The 21,166-nt window shown below is 44.4% G+C and overlaps 1 protein-coding gene across 1 annotated transcript in view; it reads right to left on the bottom strand.

The window, feature by feature from the left end:
- The window catches only part of SYTL3 (synaptotagmin like 3), a 59,165-nt gene that overhangs the window by 1,616 nt on the left and 36,383 nt on the right, over positions 1 to 21,166 (bottom strand). The window contains exons 8-15 of the mRNA XM_074946998.1: positions 20,820 to 20,947; positions 17,034 to 17,177; positions 12,977 to 13,155; positions 10,694 to 10,796; positions 7,658 to 7,828; positions 7,271 to 7,385; positions 5,032 to 5,140; positions 2,652 to 2,857 (exon numbers count right to left, since the gene is read on the bottom strand). Of these exons, the coding sequence (XP_074803099.1) occupies positions 2,652 to 2,857; positions 5,032 to 5,140; positions 7,271 to 7,385; positions 7,658 to 7,828; positions 10,694 to 10,796; positions 12,977 to 13,155; positions 17,034 to 17,177; positions 20,820 to 20,947 (1,155 nt within the window). The remainder of the gene's footprint in view (positions 1 to 2,651; positions 2,858 to 5,031; positions 5,141 to 7,270; positions 7,386 to 7,657; positions 7,829 to 10,693; positions 10,797 to 12,976; positions 13,156 to 17,033; positions 17,178 to 20,819; positions 20,948 to 21,166) is intronic.

Here is a 21,166-nt window from a genome sequence, read left to right as displayed (position 1 = left end):
CAGCGTATTTGGCAGATGGGCAAACAAAACTACTTACAGCTGTGCCTACACCACGGCTGGAGGCAGGCCTGGCAGCATGAGTGGACAGCTGGGTGCTAGTTCTGCTCAATCCAGCACACTACAACTAGCAGTGTGGGTGTGCTGGCATGTGCAGCAGCTCAGGCTAGCCACCCGAGTTCAACCCTTGGGTATGTGCTCGCATGGCTGGCCCAGGCCTGCTGCATGCACCACCCTAGCACCTTAGCTAAAGCAGAGCAAGTCTTTGTTTGTCTAGCTGTGCTAGGAAGCCCATTCCTAGCTGCCCCGGAGACATGCCCTGGATCTCACTGAACAAAGCCAGTGAGGCTGAGCCTTTGCCAGATGAACTCATCCCCCTAGGAAAAGCCTAAGTGAAGTTCAACTAATCGACTGCAGTGGAGCAGAGGCATAGCAAGGTTATTCAAAGGGCCTTCAACTGAGAATACCAGCACTGGTTGCAGACCCCACAAAGGAGAAACCTTGGAGTGGAAGAGCCAGGTCTATGGCATAAGATTAAGGCAAATAGCAGCCGGTGGAGAAGCCTGCACAGTAGCAGAGCCTGGCCAGTGCCACCACACATCTAAATCCTCATGCTATTAGCAAAAGTGTCTTTAAGACAAAACCTTATTGGAGGGATGGTCCCCTGCCCCACTCTCAAATGGATGTTTCTGTAATAGAGAAAACAAAGCACTTAGGTATGGGGGTGGACAGAGGCTTGCTTATCATTAAGGCTGGCAGGCAAGATGATAAAAGCTAGGTTACCCCCTGCTAACACTGCTACTCGGGCCTATATTAATCTTTAGAAAACTGCCCAGTTGCCCCTGGGGAAGTTGCTGCAGGACTTGCTCCGGAAGTTGAGATTTCATTCAATAAAGAGATGTTTGGAGCTTGGTTAGTTCAGAAAAACTTAAAAATATTAACTGAATATGAGCTGGCAGCTAGCCTGAAACACCGCTCTCTTGAGCTAAATGGGATGTTTTCACATTGTGTCAGCAAGTTGAACTCTGAAGCCTATGGATGAGGATTTAAATCTGGCCACTTAATATTTCTCTGCCAGTTATTTAAGAGAAGCTGCCAGCTCAGATGGTTCTGCTACAAAACCAAAGCATGTCCCTTGCCTTCCTGGGTGCCTGACCCTCCAATTTCCCTCACCCAAGCCACCAAAATTTCCAGCTATTCCCCACCCCCAACAACTTTCATGCAGCAGTTCTATTACAAAACTGCAGCAGCTTGAAAAAAAATGGGGAAAGAAAAACAAATACCCATATAAAGCCTGGGGCTATGTACTGAGGGTACTTATTAGTCATGTTCAGATTTAATGTAATAAACCTCTCCATTTTAAACTGTAAATGAAGCGGTTGCAGAATTTCCTAAGTGATGCAGATAGCAGGAGATCCTTGCACAGAACACCGGGGTCCTTGCTAGTCAGCTGGTAACCAAAAGCGAGTGCTGTCCACTCTAGTGCGGTGTTGTGAAGCTTTCAGTTCTGTTAACTGGGTGGGCTTTGGTTTTAAAGCATTAATTAGACCAGCTGTAAAACATTAGGGTTTGACTTGGTCTGTGGTCATGTCAAAGGAGGGACAGTTGCGGGAAAGCCTGGCAGGAGCCAAAGCCGTCAGAGAGCAACTCCAAGCAGGGAGTGGTTCAAAGGAATTCTCAGGCCCATTCTTTAGTAAACAAGCTAGAAAGGATGACTGGAGTTCCGTCACCTGACGGACAAGGGCTGGCGCCACAGCAGCAATAACAGGCCCCAGTGAGTCAGTTCCGGAATAGGGTGATTTGACAAGCAACAACTGGTTGAGCTAGTGGGTGTGGTCACATGCTGGACAGCAGGTAAGAGTCTGACAATGGGTGCATACGAAATTAGGAGCCCACAAGCTACCTGGGGCAGCACAGGCAGAGGTTAATAATTACAGAATGAGAGCTCAACCAGAGCTGTCTGAAATGTTAAAGAAGAACGGAGTTCTAGCCTTGCCTCTTCTAAGATAAATTATGTAGAAGTTACCAGTAAGGCCCTAATTGGGCAAACACTTATGTTGCACATGCTTAAGTTTACACCTGTTCTACTGAATGGGACTAACTCACATGTGAAAAGTTAACGGTATAAGTGCTTGCAAGATTGGGACCACTCCCCCTTCTTTCTTCAAACTTGTCCTTCACACCTAGCTCTATCATGAATCTGTAAGAAAATAGTCAATTAAGGCTGGACAGAATGAGAGGCAGAGGAAGAGAGCTGGCACCTCCTTTACCTATTTGTAATTATTTTTAAAATCACACTTGTTTTTGCAGTTGGCTGCCCCTGCCTTTCGTAGGTCTGCTGTCTGTGGTCTTAGGCTCTGATCCCAAATCCTGCCCCTAGTTAGCAGACCCCTGTGCCCACGTGGAGCCCCCTTGACTTAAGTGGCACTTTTCACAGGCATAAAGTGAAGCATGTGCATAAATATTTGCAGGATCAAGGCCTAAGACTAAGTGCTTCAGGCCAAGGGCTGTTTCTTTGTGTGTTTTTGCATAGCACAAGTCCTGAGTGGGGCCTCCAACTGCTACTGCATTGTAAATAATAATCATTATTGTTATGTACAATAGGTATTGGAGTGTTCCTTTTGTCTTCAATTTTTTAATGATAAAAGACTTACTTGTGCTAAGCCTGGCTCCCCCCAGGAACCGGTCATTTGAACCAAAAGATGCCTGGTTCCAGACGGCCAAGTCCAGACAAGATTGCCGTAGCTGAGATGGGGTCACACCGTCAAAGACAAACAGGTGCTTCCACTGAGGACAGGCTTCTTTCTTCAGGACAGGAGACTTCTGTCTTATCTTACGTTGGTCCGGGAGAGTGAGACAACTTCCAAAAAGGAATAAAATAGATGTTGGGTGAGGTCACTGACCTAAAAGATATTATCTCATCCACCTCGTTACTACTCATTGGAATGCTTTGACTATTAAAGTGATGCATAAGTGCGAAATGGTAGTATATTAACACCACTTTTTTTTTTTTTAAATCGTAGGCTTGATCCTCCTCCCATTGAGTCTATTCCCATTAACTTCCAGGGGAGTAAGAATGAGCTCCTTTGGCTCTGCTTGCTGATCCAATTGTCAGGGACCACTGTAGCAGCCTTTGCTTCCCAACAGCAGCTGGTCCTCCAGCCCATCCAGCAATGCCTGCCTAAGAGCAGCGTTTTTCTCACTGACAAAACTAAAGAGACCATTCCACCTCTGGTAAGGTGCTCCTATCAGGTACAAGACATATCCTCACTGCAGGTATCTGATATCCTGCCTCCAGCTGTGTACGATGCTTGATTGTAGGAAGGTAAAATGACCCCATAATGCTAACTCTGCAATGCTGCACATGGGAGAAAAATTCCTTCCTGACTCCTGAAGTGATGGAGCAGGAAATGTGATTAGCTCCATCTTAGCTTGCACAGTGAGAACGCGTTAGGAAGGTAATCCAAAACGACAGCAAAGATGACTGTGCATGGGGTACGTGATTCTGTGATATGCCGACTGACCATAACAGAGTTTCACATACAAAACAGAGGGCGTGGCTACACTTGCAAGTCAGAGCGCATTAAAGCAGCCCCGAGCGCCCTAACTCACGACCCATCCACACTGGCAAGACACGTAGAGATCCTGGACTCTGCAGCTGGAGTGCTCCTGGTAATCCACCTCCACCAGAAGCATAAAGCTTGCTGCGCCTCAGCTGAAACACCCCAGCGTCAGTGTGGACGAGGGGTTGCATTACTGCGCTGTGATTGGCCTCCGAAAACGTCCCATAATCCCCTGAAGTCAAGTGGCCACTCTTCTCATTGTTTTGAACTTGCTGTAGGAATGTGGATATGCCCTTTCAAAGCGCCGTTTCTGACAGCCGGCTGCTCATCTCCTCTGGGACAAAGCAAGCATTACTGTGGAATGCTGCTGTTGTGAGTGTGTGTGAGAGAGAGGGGGGAGGGAGGGGAGGTCTGCTGCTGTCTGAACTTACAAGATAGCATGCTGACATACTCTCAGCCCCCCAAAACACACTGTCTCTCCCCTGACATACACACAACTCACTCCCCCCCACCCTCCCCATCTGAAAAGCAAGTTGCAGCCACTTGCATGCTGGGATAGCTACCACAATGCACTGCTCTTTCTGGCGTTGCAAGAGTTGCTAATGTGGCCATGCCACTGCGCTTGAATCTGATAGTGTGGACATGCTGCGCTCTCCGAGGGCTGGTTTACATCTGCAAGTGTAGCCATGCCCTGCGTGACAGTTTTCACCGAGCGCACCCTTCCTAGTCACCGTGACAAAGGCAGGATGGGGGTGGTCTCCAACAGATATGTGTACTTGTCACCTACATCAGTTCCAAACATTCTAAAGAACTCTTCTGAACTGCCTAGAATGAGTAGGATAATAGGTTACCTCTCCCAGTGAGTACGATGCTGTAATTCACTTTGCAACAGCACAGCTCAAAGCATGAATTAAGAAGACAGGAGTGGCTCTCCTCCCTTGTTGTTTATAATTACATTTCCTAAGTTTCAGAGTAGCAGCCGTGTTAGTCTGTATTCGCAAAAAGAAAAGGAGTACTTGTGGCACCTTAGAGACTAACTAATTTGTTTGAGCATAAGCTTTCGTGAGCTACAGCTCACTTCATCGGATGCATTCAGTGTTTTCCTTTTACTGCTTCAGAACTTGACATTTAAACATTTTTGCAACTGTGACACCTCAGTATTCAAAGCAGAGATTAAATCTCAATAACTGGTGGAGTCTCCTCAAATCCTAAATCTGTCTGATCAGGGCCTAAGGGTCAGATTGTGGCTGCTTTCCTTATGCTGGTAAGTGCTGCAATCTCAGGAGCTACTTGGGTAAATGCTCACCATCATGAGGAAGGACTCCACAATCTTGCTCCATACTCAGGTGTAATGTCTTTTACTCAAAGATCTACTCCCTGGTATGTGTTTAGCTCATGTTTAGCTCCATGCAGAAGTGGCTGATGGTTTTAAAAGATTCTAAATCTGAAGAGTTAAATCTCAAAAACATACCCTTTAACAAATGAGTTCAAAGTGCCACCACATCTCATCACAGGCAAGTTCTTGGCTCCAAGCACCACAAGGTGAAGCTGGCCATCAGCAGATGCTTGGTCTTCTCTCCCTAAAACAGAAACATTGCTTATAATTAGCGACCAGTGTGGGTAAATGGTTGGCTAGTTAACACAGGGCTAAGGGAAGGAAAGAAAGTCCCTAAGAACTGTTGCCCTGAAGTGAGAAAGTGCAGCATGTTTGCTGAACTGCAGAGATATTTTAGACAAGAGGAAAGGTTTGAAGACACTTTTACAGTATGTGATTTTAAAAAATGGAGGGAGGGAGGAAAATCAGTGGCATGATGATGGGGAAGCTTTACCAGGCTCCAAGTGCACCTGCAGAGATCAAGGGAACAATCCACGTCCCGTAGTTTTACTCTGAGGCAGAACCAGCAGCAAGGACAGTTGGCACAACCCACAACATGATGCACCTTGCCTCTGTTACTCTGTTAGTGTGTGTATGTTTTTGACAGAGGAGGAACACATAGGTGAGTGTAGAAAGGAGAGAGGGAACAGACAGCATGAGGGAAGAGGAGGAGGACTGAATCAGGAAGGGAATGGTGACTGGGATACAGGGAGAGGAGATGGGGATCCAGGGGACAGAAAGAAATAAAATTAACAACTTACTTGATCTTTCCATTATTTCCTTCCTACCTCTATGTCTAGGACAGGGGTGGCCAACCTGTGGCTCCGGAGCCACATGCGGCTCTTCCGATGTTAATACGCAACTCTTTTTAGAGGCACCGACTCCGGGGCTGGAGCTACCAGTGCCAACTTTCCAGTGTGCTGGGGGGTGCTCACTGCTCAACCCCTGGCTCTGCCACAGGCCCTGCCCCCACTCCACCCCTTACCGCCCCCTCCCCTGAGCCTGCTGTGCCCTTGCTCCTCCCCTCTTCCCCCCTCAGAGCCTCTTGCATGCCACGAAACAGCTGATCGAGAGGTGCGGGGAGAGAGGGGGAAGCGCTGATTGGCGGGGCTGCTGGTGGGTGGGAGGCGCTGGGCGTGGGGACTGCGGGGAGCTGATGAGGGGCTGCTGACGTATTACTGTGGCTCTTTGGCAATGTACATTGGTAAATTCTGGCTCTTTCTCAGGCTCAGGTTGGCCACCCCTGGTCTAAGAGATCTGCTGTAGAAGGCTAACAACAGCCAAAATAGCCACATATGGAGCTCTGCCCTGCAGTGCTTAGTATTATCCAGTGAGCAAAAGAATGTGAAGCTGTCCCAGTCATCGACCCTCTACAGTTTTTCCTTCCTTCAGCAGTGACTGCACCATTTACAGAAACTGAATCCCAATTAGAATGCAAAGTTAAACTTAACTCCACTGAGCGTAGGCGCCGACTTCTGCCGGTGCCAGTGGGTGCTCGACCCCGCTCCCCGCCCTGACTCTACCTCTGCCCCGCCCCCATTCCAACCCCTTCCCCAAATCCCCGCCCTGGCCCTGCCTCTTCCCTGCCTCCTCCCTTGAGTGCGTTGTGTTCCCGCCCCCCCTCCCCCCGGAGCTTGTTACGCCACGAAACAGCTGTTTTGCGGCGGCAAGCACTGGGAGGTAGGCGGAGAAGCGGGGATGCGGCACGCTCAGGGGAGGGGGAGGAGGCGAAGGCAAGGTGGGGCGGGTGGGTGGGAAGGGGAGTTTGGCTGCCGGTTTCCCCATGGGTGCTCCAGCCCTGGAGCACCCACGGAGTCGGTGCCTATGCCACTGAGGGAACAAAAACAGTCTGAAGAGTGCAGTGCTTGTGCCTAGCAGACATTTCCCCATCACCCGATTTATCAAAACTGATAGTCTCTAACTCCCGAGAGCTCCTGGAGTGGAATAACTGGCCTGCTACAGCTCAGGAATGAGGTTGCACTGGCAGAGATCTGAGGGCACAAGCTTGCTTCAAGAGCATCTGAGTTCACTATGCCAAAGCCACTTTAAGAAGCACATTTATATCTGCTTTTTTGGTGTGAAAAGGAAAAAAATGTGAGACTGACAAATCTGGAATTCAAATCATTTTACCAAGTTTTTGTTTTACCTTAAAAGGCTTCTAACTATTTATATAAGTACAACACAATACAAGCCACAATATGTAGGGACTATTTAGTCAAGCAGGAATACGCCCCTATGCAGGCAGTGTTTATACCCAGATGCACACACAAATACTTTGTTTGTTTCCATGTTTTCATAGCCAGGGTAATTCATGCAAGGCTGAAATGCTTTGTACCTCCTTTCGTCTGCTCTTCATACTGGCATTTTTTAGACTGGGATGGTAAGATCAGTTTTGCACACACCAGGAGTTCTCCGTTGTACTGAACCAGGTTGTCTTCAGGCTTTTCAGACTGAAAAGAGAGACACACAAAAGTCCGTATTATTATGATCATCCTATACCACCTCCCCTTCTCCTCATTCTCATTGTTCACCTATATCTGGAACATTCCCGCCCAGATCCTGGTATGGCAGGCCTGGCCTGCTACATCAAAATTTCATTCTTCCTCTCCATGATCTAGTAAGGGTGGGCACTGATACAGCTTTCACTATATGCTATTTTTTAAAAACACAAACCTTTTTGAAAATTAAAAATAATAATGATAACCTAAAGTCTAGGAGTCACCTTTGCTTTAAGCTGGTACCAATTGAATGACTGTGTTGAATTGTCTTCAAAATTCCAAGATGCCAATGGAACAACCACTTCTCCAAGGAACACCCTTCTCTTGAGTGTTTCTGAATGCCACACAGATATTTGAAGCTGTCGTGTTTCCAGCTGGGAGTAGTCAATCTTATACTAGAAAAAAGATAAATAGCAGTACAGGATTAATGAAAGCACATATACACAAACAAGAGCCAATCACAACACAATCACCGGTCTCCGCTCAAAGGAAGCCAAAGAATGGACTTGCTGAAGCCATGGAGATCTAGACTGAGCAGCATTATTTGAGATGGGACTGGGAAATCTGCATATTGTCTGCCCATACTATGCTTGTCTCTAGCCAGTGTAATGGCCCCTCACTTCTAAAACATTGTATTCATTCACTTTTAACATTACAAAAATAAAACAGGACCACCTATGTCAGTACCTGTGCTGCTAACACCTTAGGTTAATAACCTGAATTTAAGAGTTTAAATAACTTTTCACGCTCTTTGCTTACTTTTTGCACCTCACTCAGCTGAGACAGCAATACTGGACAGGCCAATGTCACGTTCTAGTTCTCCAGCACTAGCATAATGCAGTTGTGCTTGGGGTGGCAGCACTGTGCAGATTAATATTTAAAGTGAAGAAAAATTACTTTTACACTGAATTATTTTTAAGAATCACGAAAACAGTTCTCTTCACAGTGGGCCTAATCTTCATTTACTCGACGGCCCTTTGCACTGCTCTGGCCACATAAAGCGCGGTAACTGTAATTTATTGCTGCTTTAAGTCTCTTTACAGGGCCAGAACAAAGTAAAGGGACCCCAGTATGAATGAAATTTAGGCCCATTCACATTCTGTAAAAACCCGCTTTTTATGTTATCAAATCTAAGTTTGGATCCTAAGCCTGTTTTCTGGCCGCCTTTTAAGATGTAGGGACAACCTCTCCTGTATGACTGCACACATCTTGAAGAGGCTTGCGCACAATAGAGGCCACCAATTGGAAATTACCTGGGCTATTTACATTTATGGATTGGATGGTGTTTGAGAAAGTGAAACGGCGGATACACTGCCAGAGCTCTAATGCCTCTCTTTGCCACCTGTGCACTGTGTTAGAAGTGGGCCAATTCTCAGTGGTAACACAGCCCTGTATCTTTCCTGGAAACACGCTGTGCCAAAACACACTGACCTATTCCTTATAACAGAAACTACTGGACTGTCCATTCACATGTTTAAATGAAACAGGCTTATGAAAAGTACTCTAAATACACGTACAGGGGTAGAGTGAACATGCTGAAGTCATGGAGCTTGTCCTGGTAGGGAGCTTCAGCTGAGTAATAGCTGCAGGATTGGGCCCAGAATCTGATTTCTGCATCTCATGTCATGAGGGAGGTCTTGAAGATAACATATTGTCTCATGATTCCCTCACACAGTTTAGAATATTTCCCATTCCCATCCTGTTAGTCTCCACTGCAGACTGAGCAAGACCCTATCCTATTTTACTCTGTAATTGTACAACAATAATTAGCAATAATGGCCCATGTGCTTCACCCCCTTCTCTCACTTTGCAGTGTGGAGGGGAATAAATCTGTGCAAAAAGTCACAGTGGAGCCATGCTGAAAGGGAAGTAGCTACGCTGGACACTTCTGCACATAACTACCTTTGCCCTCCTCTGCAAAACCGCTCAGAGGCCCAAAGCTGGCATGGCAAGCCGTGAAGGGAGAAGACACCCCAAAATTGTGGTTGATCTGTAGGAAAAGCTTTAGGGAGCATTAACACCGCTGCACCCTCAGTGACTCCCCAGCAGACAAGGGGCACTAGCCGTGCCATAGTGCCACGAAAGGGGGTATACGGCAGAGAAGCATAGAGCAGGAGGAGTTCTTCTGTAAAGCTGGCAAGAATCTGGGACTTCAGAGCCCAAATCTGGGGCTTTCCTCTGCCTTTTGAGATCCTCCCCCACCATCACCCACTCCACACCCCGGCTGGTTCTGTGGACTCAGGGGAGGAGCAAATGCTACAGCTTTATTAGAGTCAAGGAGTCTGGGCATTAATCTTACCCTTCCCATGCAAATGATCAGACTCCATTGGGGCATTTACTATCTTGCACATCATTGCAGTCCCTCAGCTACACACACAAGGTGAGGTCTAATGGCCTTAGTACAGGGTGGGAGGTAAGAACAGCTGAGTTCTAATCCCAGCTCTGTCAGTAACTCACTGCAGCCTTAGCAAGTCATTCAAACTCAGCTTCCCCCTCAGTCAAATTGGGATAACAACACTTACGGACTGCACAGAGGTGCTGTAAGGATTCATGAAATAATGCTGTAAAGCACTTTGAAAATGAAAAATTACAGCCACCCTTACTCTACTGTGACGATTAATGTGTTGTAAATGAACAAGTCCAAACACTGATGAATGAGACATCAATTGTGGTGGGGAAGAAAAAGGAGGAAACTAACACATCGGATCTATCACTCCTTTGAGCACAATAGGAATGAATGGAATAGCTATGATTCATGTAGCAAAATGCAAAGAGACACTCCCTTTGCCACTCACAAAAGAGATGTTAGTTCAAACAGATAACAGTACAAAGTACTAATATTCCTTTGTAATATACACAATTAGTCTATGTAACCATAAAAAGATATGAGAGTTTCCTTTTACCATATTTCCGATCTCTTTAGCCAGAAACTGCAACAGAATTCGGTCAACTTTATGTTTTCTATGGACAAAGCCAGATGTTCCTTTTTTTTTTGCCAGCTTCCAACTTATTAATAGAGCTGTACAGAAATGTACAAGAGGTTGCTTTTATTCTGATTGGCATCCATCATTAGTTAATGGTTAAGTTCACTTTGACCCATAGAATTGAAGGGTGTGACACAATCCTAAAAGCCCTCACACAGGGCTCTCAAAGTCAAAGGGAGTTCTGTTCACAGAGAGCTTGTAGGATTGGGCACTAGAAGTGGAGACTTTGCTATGCAAGTGAGAGATCTTTCCAGGTCACAAATGTTTACAAGTCACCTTTAAAGTTTCATGGAATGCTGGATCCACTGTGTTCTTTTTAACAGCTGTCTTCCGTTTACTCCGAGATGATTTATCGGGAAGCAAATAAGTCTTTGCATACCTTGCAATTAGAGAGAGGGATGGGGGAGAGTGCAAAATTTAGGACAGTTCAAACTGAGAAAGAAAAGGAAGGAAATAAAGCAGCATGTTCCCCACTCTCTAATCCTTGGCACATTCTTAATTTTTCCAGGGTATATTCAGTGCTGGTTAACGGTGCCAAATTCAGACTATCTGAAGCCTGACAACCTCAATTTACCAACAGAATGGACAGATGCAGTGCAGTGTTGCCCCCATACTGGCCAGTTGGTGTGTTACAATCCTATCCTGATCATCTCTAAGAGTTAGAGGGCAGGTCAGTTTCCATGATCTCTCAGTCATTGGTCTCTGCTAAAGAGGCCTTGGGCTGGCTATGGGGTGGGGGGATGACAGCGCTGCCCTTAGCACGGGACCCTGGGTGGTCATCCACCCATAAGGCTAGCTCTGCTCACACCCCAAAAAATGAGGATCACCTCCCATACCATGTGACCCTCATGTCTGCACTGCCCACTGCCCTCCAGCTTCCCAACTCTAAAGGCAGTGCCTCTATCACAAGCAACGCAGAAGTAAGGGTGGCAATTCTGCGACCCCCCTACAATAGCCTTGCAACCATCACCACAACCCTCTTTTGGGTTGGGACCCCCATGGTTATAACATCGTGACATTTCAGATGTAAATATCTGAAACTCTGAAATTGACAATTTAAAAATCCCATAACCATGAAATAGACCAAAATGGACAGTGAATTTGATAGGGCCCCTGCCACATAAGTAACTCACGTTAAGCAATATTATCTCTTAATCAGAATTCTATGGACCGACAGTGGTCTACACCATGGAGTATGAGTCCAGAGTCAAAGATGATTGATGGCATTATGGATGCCCATTATCTGCTCGTAGGGCCTGTGGTGAAGGAGACAAATTCTACCAGAACATTCTTTAAAAATGTAGTATTTTATATTTAATATAACAGTATATAACTGTTAAACCGATCTGGGTTAAATTCTGGGGAAACTGAAGATCAGATGTAGCTTTCAGCAGCAACGCATTGCTTCCCTGTGCTTCCCAAGCCCCTTTGTACTGTGTGTGTTTTAAAAGCCTTTTCAGCAACAGGGAGTCATGCAAACCAACCAGCCATAGCTCAAACCAGCCAACAAGTTGACAGTTTTGACAGGTTGCTAGCGTAAGTGTTGGAAACAACACCTACCTCAGCCAACTTTTGTGTCAAGTGTTCTAACTGTAAACAATGCCTGTACTTTTTCCTACTGGCTGAGACACAGCACTCTGTACACCAAATACAGAATGTAATGTTCACTACTACATAGAACTTCCCACACCATGCTCTCAGTTTTTTTGTGATTTGTATGCTGGCTACGCCATCAGGAAACTCAAGGGTTATTCAGTCACTTATTAAATATTCTCTAACTGTGCCATGGCATTAGCTGGCATTCCAGCAAGGATCCTTTTATTAGAGTTCAGTTTTAGGATCCTCCTCTGCAAGAGACTCAATGCCAAATTCTTCCTGGTAGAATCTAAGCACAACTCTGGAATTCCAGCATGCTCATTGTTGGCCCAGCTGATCCAAATGCATTCAAACAATGTATTACAGTAGGGTCAAGCACTAACCATACAGCTGGACATTCTGCCTGATGAATTTCCATGAATGACTTCTGCCATGGAAAGACAGACAGAATCATTCATAACCAAAACAATAACCAGAGAGGAGACACTGGGTTAAACGTTCCAACATTAGCACCTACATTGCAAACAAAAAACACAAAGGCACCTTTCATACACAGAAATGGGTACTGTTAGCACAGTTAATATTTATATATTATATTTTGCAATTATCGTTAGCTGTCATAGCATTTTACAAAAGCAGAGATTCGTATTCTCATTTCATAGCTGAAGATGACAAGCACAGACATGTTAAATAACTTGCCCAGTGCCATGCAGTGAGTCAGTCAGGAATAGAACATAGATCTCCCAACTTTCTGTCTCATGCCGGAACCACTAGACAATGAGTGTACAGGCATGTTTTACAGGCACAACTTAAGTGCTAACTGTCTGACATCTGGGCCTATGTATAAGTTGATATGTGTACAGTACACAGTGGTAAGTCAGACTCACACACATGTGTATCTTGAAAAACTGAACACTTTGTTTTTGGCCTTTTTTTTTTTTTTTTTTACATCAAAACACTTACGGGTTACACTTTTTCTTCTTCTCTTCTCCATAAGCCAGGTTCTTGCAGGCCTTGATGCAGACTTCTAAAGTGCAGGCTTTAAAGACGTATCTGATGGCAAACTCTATTTCTCCTGTGACATTAGCCATGTCAAAATTGCCAGCCTCGGTGCAAGTGCTGTTAATGCTATATAAACTACCCTAAGAAAAGACAAGGATTAAAAAAAAGCGAGCTCAAATCCAGTAAGATAAAATAGTTTTTCTCCCTCAAATTTTAATATCTTTGCATCAAACTGACTGCTAAAGTCACAGCAAACAACTCAGAACCAACACAATACGTGCATAAAGCTATTTCTTCACTTTCCATACTAGACCTTAAATTCCGTTGAAATTCTACCAGTTCTTCATTTTTCTATACAGAATTAACCATCTTTATATAGTAAACTCCATGAGGTAAGGGCAGTGGCTTCCTCTGTCCTCGAAACATGGCTGAGCATAAGTATCCTATAGGCACCCACTGTATGAGACCATATCTCTATCTTGAAGTTGACTCCCCCAAAAATTAGTGTGTGACCAAAAAGAGGATTTTTTAAAAAGCATGTGACAGGAACTATATGGATACTGGATTGACCAGCACCCACTGATGTCAATGGCCAAAGTCCCAAACATCTAAAAATGTACAGCTAGACCGTGTTTGTAGTATACAGCCCATAGTATGGGGCAGTGCTGAAGTACACAGCCCTAGAAAGAGCCTGAGGAAGTGTTGTAGGAAACAAAAGAGAGTCACTTATTAAACATTCCCTAGGGCTCCCCAGTGGCATATTTAAAGGGAATAGCATACTTCTCCTGCATAGCCAGCCAGCACTGGGTACCAGTGCACAGGGGAGGTGGACCCCTGGCTCCACTCCTCCTTGCCCACTCTTTATCCTCCTTGGGGGGAAGGTTCTGGGGTGCAGCCCCTGTGCTCCCCCAAGTGCCTGGACAGCACTTGTGGCCAGTCCTTACACAGGCCCTGAAGGTAGGGTGAAAAAGGAGGCTTTACTCCCTTCTGTGCCTCAGTGCAGCCATATAACTGCAGGGGGCAATCCAGCTCTCAACGTATTGAACTATGTATTTAATCAAGACAGTTCTGGTCTCTCCTCTCCATTCTTTTTTAACGATAGGCTTGAATGTGAGTGCTTCAGGGTTTCCTTTTAAGTACTATTACTTTGCAAACTGGACACCATCAAATTAGGCCTGAATCAAGACTGGGAGTGGTTGGGTCATTATAAAACCTAAACCTAATTTTCCCCATACTAATTTCCCCCCACTGTTACTCACACGTTCTTGTCAACTGTTTGAAATGGGCCACTCTCATTACCACTACAAAAGTTATTTTTCCTCCCTTGGTATCCTGATGTTAATTGAATTGTCTCATTAGACTGACCTCACACTTGGTAAGGCAACTCCCATCTTTTCATGTATTTATACCTGCTCTTGTATTTTCCACTCCGTGCATCTGATGAAGTGGGTTCTAGCCCACGAAAGCTTATGCCCAAATAAATCTGTCAGTCTCAAAGGTGCCACAAGGACTCCTCGTTGTTTCTATTACTAGCAAGTGTGTCTTCAAGATCTTGTTATTACAGCAATCTCTTCTGACACTAACACCTTCACAGAATGCAATGTCATCAGTATTTGACATCCCTCCCTCTGAAAAAACAGTCCAGTCCTATTCTACACTCCCACCCCAGCTTAGTTAACCAAGGAGTTCTTCTTTGCATGCCTTAGCAGCTAACACCACAGGCTAATGATTAGAATAGACTGTATCTCTCTGCCCTGCAGTTGTTATTTTTAATTTGTGCAGTTTGCCAAGCAACCATTTCAAAATTCACAACATCTTTGACTGAAGTCAAAGAAGTCACCCTCTCTACCTTATAAGTTCCAAGTAACACACATTGCTTTTTTGGCCTGAGGGTGGAAAGAGAAGTCCTGACAGGAGCTAGGGTTACATTTTGAACTGATGTACAGCTCATGTAATCCAGCTGACCTCACAGGATGTAGGCCAGAGCAGCACCTAATCTCTGATGCAGTTTTCTTAAATTCTACTCACCCCTTCACCATAAAGAAGTAAATTATTTGACAGCTAAGTAAAAAACGTGTTCATTTTTCACTATCACTCATCATAGGGAAGGAAGGCAAGTAGATTTAGTGCCTCCACTGATAGATTTTAATGACAGTTTTGCAAAGCTGCCCTACTGTTTAGTTCATTGAACCTCTTATTTATTCAGAGGAACTGTATGCTTATTCCAAGCAGTGCTCCTCAGATTGGGTAGCATTATGTGTTCCTTGTTTTCAGAGTGTAGTGGCTTTAGCAGGGGTCAGATCCTCGGACGAAAGCGGGCATTGTAAACATATAACAAGGAAATACCGCGTCCATTTGGTCCTCCCTCATAATAAATTAACAATGACTTCCTGTACTGAAGCCCAGCTGGCAGAAGTTGGAGCGACACCATCTCTTAGGTTAAATGATAGATTTTGATGAATCAATGATCAGCATCACAGAACTCCCCCATAAAGACGGTGCTTGATAAAACTGGGCCTTCCCTTTGACAATACAGCAGGCGATATTTCACTGTTTAGACTGGGCTGTCCACAGTGCAGCCAGTGGAGTCCCAGAATGCATCCTGCAACTGCCCTCCAATCCACTGCAAGCTAGGTTGTAACGTGGATGCAAGGTGGGAAAGATGCTAGGATGCACAACCCCCCTCCGAGATTCTCCAGGGCAGTGGGGCAAGTACATCTCCATACTATTCTCCAACACAGAGCTGTGCCTTATGGGCACAAACTAGCCCTATATCTCAGATACAGAGGTATGACTCATGGAGACAAGGGTTTCTAACAGGAGAGACCTCAAGTCCACTCTTCCATTCTGAAGGCTTTGTCCCTGGTCTCTGGTTGTTTTATCATTACTGGGGTATTTATCCATCAATAAATATCTATTCATGTATGAAGGAATATATAATTATAAGCAATGATTAGGGTTATGTTCATTTATTTTTGGTAAGAAATACAAGTTAGGTAAACCCCTTATATCAACGGGGTTTGTAATTGTTTTTTCCCCGCACCTTGTCCCATCACTCAAAAAAAATAATCATGTTCTACAAGGAAAAGGAGGAATACAGGCAGATCACTATCCATTCAGAAGTCATCTCTGCTAACTGCATCACAGTTATGACCTATGCTAAGAGGAAATTTATGGCAACTCAGATACAACTGTGCGGTGAACTGTTGGCAAACACCGAGGGCCTGATTGTCCACCGCCTTGCACTTTGTGTAGTTATTCACACCTCTGAAAAGCAGGTGTAAAATTATCTCATCGTTCTGTCACTAAAAAGCAGGAGGCTGGTTCAATTACGTTTGGCCCCTAAGAGCCATTTTAGTTTCCTTCCTTCTTAACTCCAGCTCTAAAATTCCTAGACACTGCAGCTATGATTCCTATTGTGCCCTGACAATTCCTGTCAAGTCATTTATAACATACTGAAAGCATTACCCTCAGTGACATACAGTTAACATAACAGCTAATCAAAGAGACTTTAAAACCCTTGTTGCATTAACTTCTGATTGGTTTTCTTCTCTCCCTTCTGGCTAAGATCAAGTGCAGTATCTGATATGTCATCAGTTAGGGGACTATATTTTGTAGAAAATGTCAATGATTTAGAAAGGCTTTTCCATCCATAATGATTATGATCGCCTTTGCACTTCACTGTTTTTGTCCTTTTCTATAAACCGTCCTCAGTGAAGAGAATGAGGCAGCTGAGTTTGCACACCTTAGAGGACATTAACTAAACTTCAATTAACCTGAGGTTTCAGCTAACTGCCATTCATTCAGCTGTATTTATGCTGCAGTAAATTTATAACACTGCTATAAGGACCATGCCAAGGACAGACAGTCTTTCCCTGATCTGAACGAAAGTAGAATTCTCTTCTTATTTCTCAGCATAATCCATGACACATGCTATATTGAACAAGCTTTTAACTCCTACACTTCAGTCCATTTTACACCACTGTTCTATTCTGCTTCATCTTGCATTGACACTTACGTGTTTTTTGCCACCACAGAATACAGTGTCACTTCTGGGACTGGTTGAAATGTCTTCTCCCTGCTTGTAATACCTTTTGGTAAAAACATCATTGTTGTCCAGCGCCCCATTGATGAGTTGCTGAAAGCTTGGTATATTTTTTATCTGTAAGAGATGTAGCACTGAACTTCCATTCATTTGTTTTGTTAAGTCAAGTGCCCGGTGTTTCCTGCCCTCCTCCCACTTGTGTTCTGCCACATAAATATACAGTCCATACCTACAATTCACAGATGGGTGTGCCTACTTTGGGAGACTGTTTGACTAAGGAAAAGGTCTATAACTACATTTTATTTGTAGACACACTGGTTGATCCATTGCTGCTCCACCCGGTCCATAGTATACCCCTAATCTTGTGTGGTGGACATGCCATTATCCACCATATGATGATTGCTAACATGTCAACTACAATTAAAGGTAATTACTGTAGCAGTCTATTAATAAAAGGCTTCATTAGGACAACTCCACCCCCACCCCCAAAATCCTGGCAGTTTGCCAAAAGAACTCTTCCTCCAGGAAATTACAAATTGTATGTTGCAGCATACATGGCATATGCCTGTCTCCACCTATATGAAGAAAGACCAGAATGAACATAACTTGAACGTGTTCTACAAGGATGGACTGACAAGTCTTACTTTAGCCATGGCTCCAGAGAAAGGCTGAACATTCAATGTTTGTTTAACTGTAACTTTGCTATAGTCCAGAATGAGGGAGTTTCAAGCAGCACATCTTTAAATTCCATTCCCCACACGAAAATTCTGACTGTGTGGGCAAAATTAAGAGATGAGGTAGGATTCCTCAGTATCTCCTGTCCATCTGCCTCTGTTCTTCCAAGAAAATACAGTCTGTGAAACACACTTCATCAAGGGAATGGGCGGGGGGAGGGAAACAGCAGTAGGAAAGAAGGAAAAGATCACTTTGGATTAAATATTTGTTTGAAGAAACACTTTAGTGGAGTTTACTACCAAAGGACTAGTGAGAATATTCCTGCCTGAATGAATCAACAACATTAGTGAGAATTATTTGCACACAGGGAGGGGATAACATGCCCTTAATAAACACAGGGATTTCCTGGACTACTAGTAGAAAGACCTACAAAAATGGCCATTGATGAAGATGAAATGGTGAGATTAATTTGAAAACAGACCTCATTCTGAACACCAGGTTATGCACAATCCAAGCCATTCTACTTCTCTACCGCGCTAAATACAAAACAATCATAAAGATGATGGATAGGGCAATGTTAATACCAGTGCTAAGATTAGAATAGCACATACACCTCTACCCCGATATAACGCTGTCCTCGGGAGCCAAAAAATCTTACAGCGTTATATCGACCTAGCTTTGATCCACCAGAGCGCGCAGCCCCGCCCCCCCAGAGCACTGCTTTACTGCATTATATCCGAATTCGTGTTATATCGGGTTGCGTTATATCGGGGTAGAGGTGTAAAAAAGGGACAAAATCAGAAAGGCTGAGGCACAAAGTGAGTTACACCTAGCAAGGGACATAAAAGGCAATAAGAAGTAGTTCTTTAAATAGATTATAAGCAAGAGAAAGATGAAGGCCAGTGTAGGTCCTCTACTTAGTGAGGAAGGAGAGCTAATAACGGATGACAACAAGAAGGCTGAGGTGTTAGTGCCTATTTTGCTTCAGTCTTCATCAGTCAACCTAACTTTGATGCCTGGAAAGATACTGGGACAAACTAACAAGAGTAAAAATAAATTTTTACTGCTTTATGTCATCAAAGCAAGGAGGCATGTCTGAGTATACATAGGGATCAGATCTGTTGAGTAAGAAGGTGCCATTTTGATAGTCACTCTTCAGCACAGAACTGCAGTTTAAGATCACTTTAAGAGTTCTGGCAGAGAGAACGCAAACAGTGTGATTGGGGGAAAAAAGAAAGGCGGTAACCTGGTTTACAAAGATAAAAAGAAACTAGGAAACCACAGAGGGAATAACAGATGAGGCATTTGATAAAGATTAACAAACAGGCTACACAGTGAAGTATAAGAACTGATGGACACTGCCACTAGAACTATCAAAAGGAAGACAAAGATCAGAACTAGAGATAATGCTAGGAAAAAGTAAGACGGGGCACAACAGCTCACAGAGATTAAAAGTAAATTTAGGGATCACACAGCATGAATGCTCAGAGCCATAAAATAGGGGTGGGGAAAAAGGTGTGAGTAAAAACTTCAACCAGAAATAGAAAATCTAGATTGCAATCATGACATCCAAAATAGAAGATCAACCAAAACTTCACCCAAATCAGCCAAAACTTCAGCAGAGGCTTGGGTTTTTCAGTTAGAGGGACATTAGAAATTCCTGTTCTCCAGGAGCAGAGCTCTGACAACAGAATCAAGAAAAATGTTACCTTTCTATATCCCTAATACAAAGTGCTGACGTACCTTATCACCCTAAAACCTTTAGAATTTATAGCCAATTACAAAAGCCAGACATATTGTTTGGCAAACATATCACTGGGAGATTTCAAACTATAGAGACCTCATTCATCTATAAAACACAATAGGATGTGTGTTTAATGTGCAATGAAAGCACGGTTAGGGTGTGTAGAGAATGTCAGTATATAAACTCCTTCCTTATTGCTTCTCAGTGTAGTGAAACACAGCAATGATTTTCCAGTGAAACCAGATAGATGAGGAAACACTGGGGATGTGGTTGGTCACACACAACTGGCATAGAACTAAAAGGAAGCACTGCGGTGATTAACCTATCTATATTTTTCCATAATATTTATAACATAGTTTCAGTGCATCCCATAAAAATAAACACCACAGAGATAATTTGCTTCATTTTCTAAACTACTTAGGATTTGCTGTACCAGGTCAGATCATTGGTGCATTAAGTCTGGCATTCTGACACCGACACCAGCCAATTCCCTATGCTTTAGTGCAGGGGTGGCCAACCTGTGGCTCCGGAGCCACATGTGGCTCTTCAGAAGTTAATATGCGGCTCCTTGTATAGGTACTGACTCCAGGGCTGAAGCTACAGGCACCAACTTTCCAATGTGCCAGGAGGTGCTCACTGCTCAACCCCTGGTTCTGCCACAGGCCCTGCCCCCATTCCACCCCTTCCCGCCCCCTCCCCTGAGCCAGCCGTGCCCTCACTCCTTCCCCTCCCCCTCAGAGCCTCCTGCACGCCACGAAACAGCTGATCAGGAGGTGCAGGGAGGGAGAGGTAGGCATTGATCGGGGAGGCTGCCAATGGGTGGGAGGCACTGGGAGCGGGGTTGGGGAGCTGATGGGGGGCTGCTGACATATTACTGTGGCTCTCCTCAGCAAATTGCCCAACAAGTCCCAGGAATGGTGTGGAAGAGACATAGTTCAGTCTCCTCTGTATCAGTAGCGGCTGAAGGAGGGCCAGCAGATGGACTTGGAGAGCAATCGGAGCAGCCTATTGGCTAGTGTAGAGTGTGTACCAAGCAGCCCCAGGAGAGCTTGTGAGCCACATGCACTCCTGGTGTTCCCTGTTGGAGCAAGGTGGCTCCATGCAAACTAGCCCTTAGCTTTGAGCTGAGACTAAGGCTGGAGAATTTCAGCCAAAAAGAAGAATTATTGAAAGAGTTAAAAAAGGAGGAGATCCAGTGGCCATCTCAAAGTAACCTTAACTAGCTTCCACTACTCTAATAAAGCCAGTACTGTATCACGACAATCACCAGTCATCTAATCATATTCCAATCACAAAACAGCCCTTAAAACTATAATGACTATGTATAATGAATTGCATACCCTGCTTGCAATATCGATGGCAGTGTCAGACTGACTCCTCCTTTCCTTCCTCCGTTCCATGTCCTGCCCGTAATCTGTAGTTAGGAGACTTTTGTCAGCCCTCATATCATTCTGGGACTTTGAGATTTCTAAAACGAATACAAGGAGAGAGGGGCACATTTATAATGAACATTGTCAGCAAATCTGGAGATGTATGAAGCTAACCCTATGCCTTTCAGATCTTTTATATTACAGATCTACTATTGATTACCTGAGAAAATGAAACAGATGGGAAAGCAAGTACCTGTCCCATTTTGTGTAACTGCATTCTGCCTACCTAAATTCCCCTTGCAGTCTCAACTGGAAAA

This window comes from Natator depressus, chromosome 3 (genome assembly GCF_965152275.1).
Source record: "Natator depressus isolate rNatDep1 chromosome 3, rNatDep2.hap1, whole genome shotgun sequence".
Classification (NCBI taxonomy): Eukaryota; Metazoa; Chordata; order Testudines; family Cheloniidae; genus Natator; species Natator depressus.
Note: the sequence above shows the minus strand (reverse complement) of the source record. Positions and strands in the feature narration are given on the sequence as shown.